The sequence below is a fragment of the Theropithecus gelada genome, chromosome 7a (genome assembly GCF_003255815.1).
Source record: "Theropithecus gelada isolate Dixy chromosome 7a, Tgel_1.0, whole genome shotgun sequence".
Taxonomy (NCBI): Eukaryota; Metazoa; Chordata; class Mammalia; order Primates; family Cercopithecidae; genus Theropithecus; species Theropithecus gelada.
In genome coordinates this window covers 6,448,511-6,463,241 of record NC_037674.1, presented here as the reverse complement: position 1 = coordinate 6,463,241, position 14,731 = coordinate 6,448,511, and the positions used below count along the sequence as shown (strand labels likewise).

Below are 14,731 nucleotides of genomic sequence, written 5' to 3'. Positions count from 1 at the left end.
ATCAACTTTAAATTCTAAGTCCAAAGTCTCACGTAAACAGATGGGTAAGACTGACAAAGTATGATTCATCCTGAGCCTAATTTCCCTCCAGCTGTGAAATCAAACAAGTTATGTGCTTCCAAAATACAATCATGGAATGGGCATATGGTAGATATTCCCATTCTAAAAGGGAGAAATAGGAAAGAAGAAAGGAATAGCTTAGTCCCAAGTAAGTCCAAAACCCAACAGGGCAAGCAACATTAAATCTCGAGGCTTGAGGATAATCTTTGACTTTATGTCTCACCTTCCAGTCACAATGGGGTGAGGGTTGGTTCCCCAGGGGTCCAGGTGGCCCCAACCCCATAGCTTTATTGGGTGCAGACTGTGCCCTGGCTCTCACTGGTTGGTCTTGTGCCTGCAGGTTTCCCAGGCTGGCATTGCACACCGGTGGCTCTAGAGGTCCAGGGTCTCAGGGGTGGCCCTGCCCCAATGACTCTCTGGGCATTGCCTGTGAAGGCATTCTCTGCTGTGTCCCCACCTCGTGACAGTTCTCTGCCTGCATCTGATGCCCCTCAGTCCTTGTCATACCTCAGTCACTTGGTTTTCCGGCTGCCAACTCTCTCCTCCTACTACTGCACCAGCTCAGTCTCCTTTGCAGGCTCCTCCTCAATGCCCTGCCTTTTGTCATGGAATGCTCAGTCTTCTCACCATTTAGTTCTCCATTTACAGTCAATCCTTGGTCCCATATATTAATACCATTTAAACCCCAACAACTCCCAAATTTAATTTCCATCCTGACCTGACTTGATTAATCAATTCAAGGATTTTCGTCTACAAGAATATCTACATATTATCTCAAACTTACACGTCTGAAACTGAACTCTTACTCTTTCCCCTCCATCTTGCCAGTTGCTAGGCCAAAGCCCTCAGAGTTTCCCTTGACTCTTCTTCTCTTGTACCTTACCATCTTTACCATGAGCAGATCCTGCTGGCTCAGCCTTCTAAATATATTCAGAATATGACGATTTCTTATCAATTGCAATGCGAACACACTGACCCATGCCACCATCATCTCTCCTTGGATTACTGCGTCCGTCTTCTGTTTTCCTTGCTTCCTCTCTTGCTTTCCTCCTTGTGTGCCCCAAGCTCTAGCTCTAATTTTTTTTTTTTTTTTTTTAGGTGGAGTTTTGCTCTTGTTGCCCAGGCTGGAGTGCAATGGTGCAATCTCGGCTCACTATAACCTCCACCTCCTGGGTTCAAGCGATTCTCCTGCCTCAGCCTCCCGAGTAGCTGGGATTACAGGTGTGTGCCACCATGCCTGGCAAATTTATTTATTTTGTATTTTTAGTAGAGATGGGATTTTGCCATGTTGGCCAGGCTGGTCTCAAACTCCTGACCTCAGGTGATCCGCCGGCCTCGGCCTCCCGAAGTGCTGGGATTACAGGCATGAGCCACCTCACCTGGCCTCAAGCTCTATTCTTAATGCAACAGGTAAAGGGGTCCTTTTAGAGCTTATGCTCAAAATCTTTGTCTCCCCTCCTCCCATCTCACTCAGAGTCAATGCTCAAATCCATACAATGACCTGCAGGGTCATACATCAGGTGCTGACACACAGTAAGTAGCTGGATGGCAAGTTAGCCAGCTGTTTTTGTAAATAAAATTTATTGGAACAAAACCACACTCATATGTTACATATTGTCTATAGATGCTTTCACACTACAATAGCTGTGTTGCCTAGTTATGATGGAGGCCACATGGTCCCCAAAGCCTCAAACATTTACTACCTGGCCCTTTACAGAACAAACTGGCTAACACTTGCCCTCCATGGTCTGGCTCTCTGCTGCCTCCCTGGCTTTGCTTTCTTCTGCCTCCTTGGTGTTCTTAAGAGTCCGCTAGACAATCTTCTGCCTCAGGGCTTTTACATGTGCTGTTGCTGTTTCCTGGAATACCATGGCCTTCTCTTAGTCCACACCGCTACCTCCTTCAGGCCAATGTCAATTTTCAAATGTCATCTTGTCAGTGAGGCCTTTCCTTACCACTCTTTCAAATTGTAACCCTCTCACCCCTAAGATGTTTCTGGCTTTACTTGTCTTCGATTTCACCACACAGTTTACTTTTTAAATTTCTCTATCTTCTTCCACCAGAATGTATCCTTCATGACGACTTCCCCTCCCTCCAAGGAAGAATTTCCTCCCATTCCTCATCCTTCACTGCCACATATTTTCAGCATCTAAAATGTTACCTGGAATGAGGTAGGCAATCAATACATTCTTGTTAATGAGCTCCCTATTTATGTCCTTATTCTCTTCAGATTGCTCATTTATTTATGCACTCATTCAATGTATATTTATGAATAATAGCATAATGCCAGCCACTGCTGCAGGCGGCAGCGATGTTACAGTAAAGGCAACAAACACAACCGCCTGATCTCAAGAAGCTTGCATTCTAGGTCATTCACGGTGGGCTGGAACACGCTGGTGTCAGTGCTTCAGGGCTGATTGTTAAATTTTCAGCTGTTAGGCCGGGCGGGGTGGCTCACGCCTATAATCCCAGCACGTTGGGAGGCTGAGGCGGGCGGATCACGAGGTCAGGAGATTGAGACCATCCTGGCTAACACAGCGAACCCTTGTCTCTACTAAAAATACAAAAAATTAGCCGGATGTGGTGGTGGGCGCCTGTGCTCCCAGCTGAGGCTGAGGCAGGAAAATGACGTGAACTCGGGCGGTGGAGCTTGCAGTGAGCTGATGAGCTGAGATCGCGCCACTGCACTCCAGCCTGGGCGACAGAGACAGAACGAGACTCCGTCTAAAAAAAAAAAAAATAATAATTTCAGCTGTTAAACACAGCCATTATTAAAAGTTAAATAAATTATATAACCTTACAAATAAATTACATTAAAAAGAGAAGTTATAAATACTCAAGACGCATCACTTCCTAATCGCTACCTTTTATTTCTTGGTTCTTGATTATTTCAAGGGAATCAGATAACCGGTGATTAGTACTATCTTTTGGAAAACCCAGCTCAGTGGTTTTCCAGCTGAAACTCCCTCTCTCTGATTGGCAGGAGTCAGCCTAAGTAGAGTTCCACGTGTTGGTTGCAGAAGTCGCCCGCCTTCTCCCAGGGGGCTGTTCGCTCGCTTTGACACTGACTGCTCCCCCAACAAACAAGTTTAGCCTGCTCGCCCTTCCCACCGACTGGGGAGAGAAGTCTCAGAGTGCACAGCAGCACAGAAGTCGTGCGGGGACGCACAGGCGCCTGCCTCTGCGGGTGGGAAAGGAAGGAGGTGGCTGGGTTTCCGCTCCAAGGCTCAGCCCGCCTCGGCCACCTACGGTATGGGAGCCTTTAAACGTGGAAAGGAAAGGAGATCGATCACTCGAGCCTCCACTTGCCAAGCCTGTGGAAGCGAGACGCGGGGATCGGCTGGGAATGTCTGGAAGCGCCGGCGCGCGGAGCCAGGTGGGAGGTGCGCGGTGACCGCGCGGGGATCTTGGGCGACAGGGCACCGAGGGAAGGAGGACGCGAGGGCAGCCGGGCCCGAGGGAGCAGGGAGGGTGGCTCGGGCTCAGTCGCGTGGTCCCAGGTGCGCGGCCTTGGCCTTGCAGCGCCCACCGTGCTGGCCGGGGCCTCGGCTCCGCAGCAGAGGCCGCGGTGGTGGCAGGCGGCGCGGGCGCAGCTGCCCGGGGCTGGGGCGTTTCATCTGCGCGGGCCTGTGGGGCAGGCATCACCCTGGGCCACGCGCTGATATTCTCCATCACACTCAGAAAAAGTTACTCATACGGTGGTCTTATAAAGGGTCTGAAGTGGTCAAATTGTCCCTTTTTAGAAACGGATAGTTTTAGGTCTTAAAGATGTCCTAGAGATTAGCCTTACAAGCCCAGCTATGTCATTTTATGGTAAGGGACCCTAAGATCGCGTACAGAGCTTGTCGGAGGGGCTTGGGCTTCTGTCTCACGCTCAGGGTTGTCTCTTCATTCCAGGAGACCTTGCTCTTCCACGTTTCAGAGTTCATTTTTCCCCTTGTTGAATTCATAGAAGTGTTTTAATTCATATGTTTCTTCTTGTAGGAAGAAGAAATTGTCTAGACGAATAACATGAGGTCACATAGAATCCCACTTTTGGTGATTGCAAGTCAAGAAAGTAAAAGTAAACCATTGCTATCTTTCACCTTAAATATCCTGTGTTTTATTGCGCAGAACATCCAGTTTTTCTAATACTCGTGATGTCAGAAGGGAAACCTCCTGACAAAAAAAGGCCTCGTAGAAGCTTATCAATCAGCAAGAATAAGAAAAAAGCATCTAATTCTATTATTTCGTGTTTTAACAATGTACCACCTGCTAAACTTGCCTGCCCCGTTTGCAGTAAAATGGTGCCTAGATATGACTTAAACCGGCACCTTGATGAAATGTGTGCCAACAATGACTTCGTTCAAGTGGATCCAGGGCAGGTGGGCTTAATAAATTCAAATGTGTCTACAGTAGATTTAACCAGTGTTACCTTAGAAGATGTAACACCAAAGAAGTCACCACCACCAAAGACAAATTTAACCCCTGGCCAAAGCGATTCAGCAAAAATGGACGTAAAGCAGAAGACCAGTCCCTACTTTAAAAGTAAGGATGGTGTGGTGTGCAAAAATCAAGATAAGCTGAGAAATCGTAGTGTGCAAGTCATTTGTTTGGGAAGCCTAGCATCTAAATTGTCCAGAAAATACGTAAAGGCTAAAAAATCAATAGATAAGGATGAAGAATTTGCCGGTTCTAGTCCACAGAGTTCCAGATCCACAGTTGTTAAGAGCCTGGTTGATAACTCTTCAGAAATTGAGGACGAGGATCAAATGTTGGAGAACAGTTCTCAAAAAGAAAACGTGTTTGTATGTGATTCTCTGAAGGAAGAGTGTATTCCCGAACATATGATAAGGGGAAGTAAAATAATGGAAGCCGAAAACCAAAAGGCTACCCAGGAATGTGAGAAATCAGCCCTCAGCCCTGGCTTCTCAGATAATGCAATCATGTTATTTTCACCAGATTTCACTCTTGGGAATACATTAAAGTCTACTTCAGAAGACAGTCTTGTAAAGCAAGAGTGTATCAAAGGAGTGGTTGAAAAACGTGAGGCATGTCGTGAAGAAGTAAAAATGACTGTTGCTTCAGAAGCTAAAATGCAGCTGTCAGATTCAGAGGCAAAATCTCATAGTTCTGCAGATGATGCTTCTGCATGGAGTAACATCCAAGAACCTCCTTTGCAGGATAACAGTTGCTTAAACAATGATATCCCTTGCAGCATTCCTTTGGAGCAGGGGTCAAGCTGCAATGGTCCTGGTCAAACAACTGGTCATCCTTACTACCTTCGGAGTTTCCTTGTGGTGCTGAAAACCGTACTCGAGAATGAAGATGATATGATGCTCTTTGATGAACAGGAGAAGGGAATCATAACTCAATTTTATCAGTTATCAGGTATCTTACGCACGTGTTTGTTTTCAAGTGTTCATTCCCCTTTTGCTGCTCTGATTGGGGCATGGTGTGATGGGCAGTAATCTAGTGACCGCAAGGAGTCACTGTGGTGTTGTGAGTACCCTGTGGGAGTGTTGATGGCAGTCAGAGCATACTCGAAGTTTTTATTGAGAGGGATACATGGAAAAGAGACAGGATTTTGTCCCAGGTGATGTTTACTCCTGCTGAGCTTTGGTTACATTGGAAGCAGCTGTTTTTCGTTTATAGGTACATTTGTTAGTTATAAAACCACCTTTTCCAGCTTAAAAAAACAATACGATGTGACTTAGAAAAGCAGAGTTTGCATTTTGAGCGTGTAATCAGGCTTCCCATTAGGTTTTGTTGTTCCTCAAAGATGAAAGTAGAATAAAATACAATACAGGAAAAAACAAACTAATCTGAGGCATGTTTTCTTTCTCCCAACAACATTTTAGATTCATGGACTGTGCCTTTTAAAGACAGGATGTGGAGGAAATGGAAACTTTCAAGCTGAAATTGGTACATTACAAATATTAGTCTATGCCTCAAGTCCTTGGAAGCCAGGGGTGGCTCCAAGCCAGTAGTGCAGGTTTGTAGTAAAAGCCACCCTTGTGTCCTTACAGTGTTATTCAGAGGGCCATGATGGCTCTGTGGAACCATGTCCCTGAGGGCAGGAAAAAACTTACGTGGTGGTCTCACTGTCCTTTAGTAAAATGCAGCCATGTGTGACTCCTCAGTAGATAAAAAAAGAGAAGAATCCTAAACATTACTATTAATGTTTAAGAGAAGGATTTTTGTTTTAAATTCGCACAGTGGAATTATGGTATTCCTTGTGTTACTTTTTAACAATAATTCTCTGGGCACAGCTGTGTGTAGTATCCACTTGCATCTCTACTTCTGCTGTTCTCACCAGAAGATGGACATAATAGCACATCGGCTTTTCTATCCAAACTAGTCACAGATCTTTGGTTGGGTGCTGATTGCATTCCTGTGAGTATTTCAGTGATTGGTGGTTCTGTGCTTCCATGTAATTGAGAAATAGGAACAGTTTTCCTAGTGCAAGTCCTGCATATGCATGTGTCTTGCACTCAATGGAGAATCATGTACAATCTGTTGGTGTGTAGAAATAATGACTGCTAATTGTTTTTGCCTTTTTATTTTTTTATTTTTAAGTTCTTTTAGAGACAGGGTTTCTGGCTGTCACCCAGGCTGGAGTGCAGTGGTGTAATCATAGCTCACTATGACCTTGAACTCTTGGTCCTAAGCGAACCTCCTGCCTCAGCCTCCCAAAGCACTGGGATTACAAGCATGAGCCATAGGCTGGGCGTGGTGGCTCACTCCTGTAATCCCAGCACTTTGGGAGGCCGAGGTGGGTAGATGGCCAGAGGTCAGGAGTTCGAGACTAGCCTGACCAACATGGTGAAACCCTGTCTCTACTAAAAATACAAAAATTAGCCAGGCATGGTGGCGGGCACCTGTAATCCCAGCTATTTGGGAAGTTGATACAGGAGAATTGCTTGAACCTGGGAGGCAGAAGTTGCAGTGAGCTGAGACTGCACCATTGCACTCCAGCCTGGGCAACAAGAGCAAAACTCCATCTCAAAAACAAAGAAACAAACAAACAACCAAAAAAACCACCAGCATGAGCCATCATGACAGGTCAATTTTGCCTTTTTAAAGAAGAAAGGAAAATAAATGTTGGAAATTTTCAAAATACAATTAAACCATTTTAGAGTTGGCCGAAATTTAAAGATAATCTGGGTAATAGGGAGATTGAAACCAAACAGGTTAATTAGGAAGCTTGGTCAAGATTGCTGGGTTAGAGATGACTGCCCTACTGAAGCTAGACATTTTTTTTTTGGAAAATTATTTCAGATTATTTTCAATTAAATCAGAGTAATGCATATTAAGCTAAGAGTGGAGAACAAAATAAGAATTCTGGTTAGGGCTTTTCTGAGGGAGTAGAAATGTTGATGGCTAGAAAAGGGGGAACTTGATTTTAGAAGTTTTAAAATGACCAATAATTGTTACCAAATTTTTCAATGTACTTTCAAAATGGTTTATACCATAAAATGATGGCCTTATACATGTGGTAAGCGTATGTGTATTTCTAAATAGTACATTTACTCACCTTAGGTTTAAAAGGTAAATGTAGTGATTTTCAATGTTTTTCTTAACTTTATTGCAGTTACTGGTCAGAAGTTATATGTAAGGCTCTTTCAACGTAAATTAAGCTGGATTAAGATGACTAAATTAGAATATGAAGAGATTGCCTCAGACTTAACACCTGTGATTGAAGAATTGAAGAATGCAGGCTTTCTACAGACAGGTATGACTAGTAGAAGGAAATGTGAAATGAAAATATGATCTGAAGAACTGAGCTTCTGCAGAATGGTGGCAGTATTATGGTGCCCTCCCCTGGGTGGTGCTTGGTAACTTACTATTTTTTAATTGAATTTTTAATCTAATTATTCATATAATGCTAAAGCCATTCTTAGCCTGAGTTAAGAATACTAGAATAATGAAAGGTGGTCTGCTGCTGTTTTCTTGACTGTGGCAGGTTTAGAACGAAAATCACTTAGAGATAGACATGGGTGTGTGCCACAGAAGAAATACATCCCGGCCGGGCACAGTGGCTCATGCCTGTAATCCCAGCACTTTGGGAGGCCGAGGCAGGTGGATCACGTGAGGTTGGGAGTTCGAGACCAGTCTGACCAACATGGAGAAACTCCGTCTCTACTAAAAATACAAAATTAGCCAGGTGTGGTGGCGCATGCCTGTAATCCCAGCTGCTTGGGAGGCTGTGGCAGGAGAATCACTTGAACCCAGGAGGCGAGTTCAAGTTGTGGTGAGCCGAGATTGCACCATTGCACTCCAGCCCGGGCAACCAGAGTGAAACTCCGTCTCAAAAAAAAAAAGAAAAAATACATCCCTTCTCGGCACTCTCCTTCCAGCAAGAACTTGACTCATCTTAGTCAGAGTCCTCATCTTTATGATAGAATAAAGCTGGTTGTTTGAAACCAGTATTGCCTCGGAGTACTTCATCTGCCCCCCACCCCGTTCACACACATACAGCTCTTCGATTATGCTGATTGCCTGAAGCATTGTCGAATTGCTTTAAGCCTATGTGAACACTAAGGAGAGTCTGTCTTCTGCAGTGATACCCTTCGTTGTCTTGTCAGTAGCATTCATTAAGTACCTACCCATGTACTGGGTACAAAATTGTACTGTATTAGGAAAGGGAAATGTGAGCCTTCAGTTCAAGTTGCTGACATTTTAGACCAAAATAAGCAAATCAGCCAGATGGTTTCTTTGGGGCAGAGTTTGTTGTGGGGAGCAGTAAGTGGGATGAAGCGAAGTGAGCAGGAAGTGTGTTAGGGTGATTGTTAGGGTGGGGCCGGATGGGGTGGGATGGGGAAAGTTGCGGGAGAGGCATAAAAGCTCAGTGAAGGAGCTTGGATGTGAACGGTTAGTGGTGGGACACAGGACCCTCTGCAGAGCAGCGCTTCCCACACATCAGTGCCAGCAGGGTCACCTGGGGGACTTGATACTCAGTCCCCACCCAACTTGGAAAATGTGCAGATTCCATAAATTCATATGTCTGACAGGCATGCCAAGTGACTGCTGTGGGTGAGCCTTGACTTACCTTCAAATGAGCAACAAAACCAGGATTCTGGTGGCTCACTGTGGCACTCAGTCAAGTGCAAGTCCCACCCATGCTCCAGCCCTGTGGGGCCTGGCTCTGGCTGTCACTCTCGCTCTCTGCCACGGCCACCCAGCCGTCAGTGTTCTTCACCAGCATGAGCTCATTCTTGTGTCAGAGCCTTGCACTTTCCCCTCCACCCAGGTCAGTTTCTACCACGTGGCCACGTGGCAGAGTCCTCCTTTCCTTCACCTCTGCGTGGTGTCGCCTCGTCAGAGGTTTGCCTGACTGTACGGTGTGAAATAGAGCCAGCCTCCTGCCAGCTTCGGTTTGCCTCCCCAAGTTGTGTTTTTCTTTAGAGCGGTTATTACTACCTGATAAATATGCCTATTCATTTAATTATTATGCTGGGAAGCTAGCTCCTGTGGATGGGATTTCTTTCACTGTAGCATGCCCGGGACCTTAGAACATTACCAGGCAGACAGTGTACACCCAATAAATATTTACTGAATGGGGGAAGAAGGCACTGCCCTAAACTGTGAAGCCTTGAAGGCAAAGACCAGTGAAGTCTGATTGAGCCAAATTCCTAGGCCAAGGTTGGTGTCAGGGCCCACAATAGCCAAACAGGCTCACGAATGCCGAGTGGGCAAGAGAGGCTCTTGTGGGAATAAAAGGGCTGATGCTCAGTTTCTCTGACCTGGTTTGAGAGGTCCCGTTTTGTAGGGGTTTTGTAAAGAGAAAGGCAGGGAGTATATATTCCAAGCAAGTGTTGAGATGCCCAAACCATAATGGCTATCCATGTGTGCCTTTATTTTAGTCACATTTTCCTTTAGATTTTAGTGAGAAATTCTATTATTCGATAACCCTTTTAAAGAGATATGATAGCATTATTAATATGTTAATAATTCCACATTTAATGATTGGTTTGGGCAACTAATTAAAATTTTCTTAGTAGAATTTCATTTTATTTTCATCTAACTAAGGGAAATTAAGCTAGAAAATAGTAAAATTAAAAAAGTTTTTTTTTTTTTTTAACCATTTCAGAATCTGAGTTGCAAGAACTCTCTGAAGGGCTTGAACTCCTTTCTGCTCCTGAACTAAAATCCCTGGCCAAGACCTTCCATTTGGTGAATCCCAATGGACAGAAACAGCAGCTGGTGGACGCCTTTCTCAAATTGGCCAAACAGCGTTCAGTCTGCACTTGGGGCAAGAATAAGCCTGGAATTGGTGCAGTGATTTTAAAAAGGTTTTGTTGGCTATCGTTACAGTAAAAACATTTAAAATGTTGATAGCACATATTAACTTACAGTAGATTGTACACTTGGTTTAACTGTAATTGTATATTTCAGTTGCAATTAGATTGAGAAGGCCGGAAAAGTCTTAATTGCAATAGCCTGGATTCTTTCTTGGGTTATTATTCAAAATTTTTGTCATAACACTGTGTTAATTTCCATGACCAAGAAAAATCGGAAGGCAGTGGGGCCTTTGGTAAATTCTATTATTTTATTTTCTGAGAAAAATACAGTGTTAAGTGATTCTTACAGGATTTTAGGCTAAACTATTAAGTCAAATTTTTATTTTAGTAAAGTTTTTGTTTACTAAACAAAGTATAATCAGGGAGTCTTAATGTGCAAGTTTTCATGAGTGTAAACATAACAGTTTACCAAACACTGTGAGTGGCTTCTTTTGTTCTTGAGAAGCCCTTGACCTGTTTCATTTGAAAATTACAAAAACTTTTAGAATTGATTTCTTTTGCCCATGTTATTTATATAATCAAACTATATCAACTTTAGTCTGGGAGTTCACTACTCTGGAGTCACTGAGGATGAAATGAGAGGATGCTTTTGAAAAACACTTTAAAATGATGTTGTTATTTATTTTCTATGTTTATTTTGTATATTTCAGTTGTTATGAGCCCATCCTTGTTGGGGAGGTGCTATAAATACTAATCTTTAATGAAACATAGGTATAATAAGGCAGACATTATTAAGAAAAACGTCAATACAACACTTCAAAAAAGCTTGTATTACAGATTTTTAAAAAGTACTTTAATAAATCACATATTTGTAATTAATTGACTTGAGAAGTATAGAATCCTCATCTGTGTGGTATGTTAAATGTCTTCTAAGTCCTTCCTTTATCTAATTGTATTTCTTAAGTATTTGATGTTAACCTTATATGTAACATTTTATAGGCAAGTAAACATTAAAATTAGCAGCTCTCTGGCTGGGCACAGTGGCTCACACCTGTAATCCCAGCACTTTGGGAGGCCGAGGCAGGTGAATCACAAGATCAGGAGTTCAAGACCAGCCTGGCCAATATGGTGAAACCCTGTCTCTATTAAAAATACAAAAATTAGCCTGGCATAGTGGCACGTGGCTGTAATCCCAGCTACCTATGGGGCTGAGGCAGGAGACTTGCCTGACCTGGGAGGTAGAGGTTGCAGTGAGCTGAGATCGTGCCACTGCACTCCAGCCTGGGTGACAGAGCGAGACTCCATCTTAAAAAAAAAAAAAAAAAATTAGCAACCGTTTCTTGGTATATATACTTAGCATAGAACAGCTAAAATAAATGAGATGAACGCATTTTATCACTGACTTTGGACTTGTAGGAAAATAGAATCCTCAAGGCTGTTTTAGTTCTAGTAAAAACCACTGTCCTTTAAGGTTGTCCTTTATTTTTTCATTCTGATGTAAAGCCCAGCAGTGGAATTTCAGGGCAGTTGCCTGGTGCTCTTACTCTGCTATTATAATGAAGACAGGAAAAGGCACATTATTACAGAAAAAGGCACATTATTTATGCTTTTTTAATCCTTGCAGGAGTCATTGCTTAGTTTTCTGCGTTTAATGCTTCCTTTTCCAGGCTGGAGGCTGTGTCCACTGGGGGCGTCCCTGGGACTCTGCATGGAGGTGGATGAAATGGGTACTTTGGGGCAGTCTGTAGATGAGTGGCTCTCAGTTCAGTGGTGGTGTAATAGGAATCCCACCTCTTCCCCTTCAACTCCGTGATGGTGGCACTCATCTCTCCCACATCCTCAGGGATGCAGTGCTGCTTTTGATTTAGTAGCTTCTGCACCAGGAGGGTGTGACATCTTTCATTAGGCCAGTGGTTCTCAACTGGGGGCATCTGGCATCATCTGGAGACATTTTTGGTTGGCAGTACTGGAGGTGATGAAGCTAATGGCATCTAGTGAATAGAGGCCAGGGACAGGACACTGCAGAGCATCCTATAATTTACAGGACAGCCCCTGACAACAAAGAATTATCTAGCCTAAATGTCAATAGTGCTGACGCTGAAAAACCCTGCTATTGATGGTGTCTAAGCTGCTAGAGTCAGAGGGCCCACATGGTCCTGGGTTTAATTTAGACCTCCAAGCCCACCTTGCAGACATCCAGAATGGAACTGAATTCACTCCAGTGTTATCCTAGAATAGAGATGCTGCTGGACCATTCTGTACACTAGAGCAGGGGTCTGCAGCCCCAGGCCAGGGACAGATAATTATCCATTGCCTGTTAGGAACTGGGCCACACAGCAGAAGGTGAGCAGTGTGCCAGACAGCATGACCTCCTGAGCTTTACCTCCTGTCAGGAATGCGAACCTGATTGTGAACTGTGCATGTGAGGGATCTAGGCTGCGCATTCCTTATGAGAATCTATTGCCTGATGATCTGAAGTGGAACAGTTTCATCCCGAAATACCTCCCCCAACCCCAGTCCATGGAAAAATTCTCTTCCATGAAACCACTCCTTGGTGCCAAAAGCGTTGCTGACTGCTGCATTAGAGAATAGCACCAAACTGTGGTGTATACATTTGCACCACATCTTGGTACACAAAATCCGATGTTTTACCCAGAGCCTTTGATAATGACATTTTAAAGAAATACCATTATTTAATCTAAATCATCACTTGAGTAAAAAATTGAGAATTGCTTCATGTTGACTAGGTGATACTTTTCTGAAAGATTTCCTGGTATGTGAAGCACTCATGACCAGGGTAAACCCCATCCTACTGTGTGGTCGAGGAAGGAAGCACTTGTATGGAGCCAAACCATGTGTGGAACCATTTGGAGATGTACATTCATTTACTCCTGTGTATCCCTGGGTGAGCTCTCAGTCCCAGAGCAGTTAAGTAATGCTCCAGTGTTTAAAATAGTGAATGTCATTTCTCTTTATTTTAGATGAAAATAATTTGTAAAATCTGACATCCAAATGCTTAAAAAGCTAAAAGTTGTTTCTGCATTGTACATTTTTCAGAGCCAAAGCCTTGGCTGGACAGTCAATACGAATCTGTAAAGGCCCCAGGGCTGTGTTTTCCCGGATCTTGCTGTTGTTTTCGTTGACCGACTCCATGGAGGATGAAGACGCTGCTTGTGGAGGTCAGGGACAGCTTTCAACGGTCCTGTTGGTCAACCTTGGCCGAATGGAGTTTCCTACTTACACCATCAATCGGAAAACCCAAATCTTCCAAGACAGAGATGATCTTATCAGGTAAGATGATGTTAGCTCACTATAATATCTATATGTGTATTTCACAATATAGTAAAAGGTTTTATTATTTTTTTCAGCCAAAATAGAAACATTTGGACATAAGTCCACAGCCAAAACAGTTTTTAATCACTTTTTGCCCCACTTATATACATTTCTATGACTATAGGGAAAATGTAGAAGTGTGCTGAGATTATGGTTGCCACAACCCAAGGAATTTTGAATTAGAACTACAAAAACTTTCTCTGGTTTATGTTTCCAAGTACCTTTGGAAGGGAGTATTTTTTGTTTGTTTGTTTTGATTTAAGACAGGATTTCGCCCAGGCTGGAGTGCGGTGGCATGATCATGGCTCACTGTAGCCTCGACCTCCTGGGCCCAAGTGATCCTCCTACCTCAGCCTCCCAAGTAGCTGGGACCACAGGCACATGCCAGCACACTCAGCTAGTTTTTGTATTTTTTTGGTAGAGATGGGGTTTCACCATGTTGCCCAGGCTGGTCTCAAATTCCTGGACTCAAGCAGTCAGCCCACCTTGGCCTCCCAAAGTGCTGGGATTATAGACATGAGCCACCGCCCTCGGCCTGTATTTTTTGACACAGACATTTTAACAGACTTGGCTTATGAATATGTTGTTGGTATGAACAAGACTGAAGATGAATGTTTTCTTATTAATAACACTTTAGGTAAAGCTATTAATGACTTGTATATCATACATATGATAATTAGATATACAGATGATATTAGAAATTTTCACTAATTTATATTGGCACATGGATTTAGTGAAAATTTGGTTTGTCCAATAAAAGTAGTTTCTGAACTAAAAGAACTACCATGTGATCCACTAATCCCACTACTGGGTATATACCCAAAGGAAAAGAAATTGGTATATTGAAGAAATATCTGTACTCCTATGTTTATTGCAGTCTATTCACAATAGCCAAGATGTGGAATCAACCTAAGTGTCCATCAGTGGATGAATGGATTAAAACAATGTGGTACATATACACAATGGAGTACTATTGAGCCATAAAAAAGAATGAAATTCTCTCATGGTGGCAACATGGATGAGCTCAGAGGACAGTATGTTATGTGAAATAAGCCAGGCACAGAAAGACAAATACTGCATGTTCTCACTCATATGTGGGAGGTAAAAAAGTGGAT

The 14,731-nt window shown here is 43.4% G+C and overlaps 1 protein-coding gene across 1 annotated transcript in view; it reads left to right on the top strand.

The window, feature by feature from the left end:
* The first annotated feature begins 3,421 nt into the window (after positions 1-3,421).
* FAN1 (FANCD2 and FANCI associated nuclease 1) overlaps positions 3,422-14,731 on the top strand; it is a 34,482-nt gene continuing 23,172 nt past the window's right edge. The window contains exons 1-5 of the mRNA XM_025390866.1: positions 3,422-3,560; positions 4,045-5,430; positions 7,634-7,774; positions 10,133-10,334; positions 13,341-13,574. Of these exons, the coding sequence (XP_025246651.1) occupies positions 4,200-5,430; positions 7,634-7,774; positions 10,133-10,334; positions 13,341-13,574 (1,808 nt within the window). The 5' untranslated portion in view covers positions 3,422-3,560; positions 4,045-4,199. The remainder of the gene's footprint in view (positions 3,561-4,044; positions 5,431-7,633; positions 7,775-10,132; positions 10,335-13,340; positions 13,575-14,731) is intronic.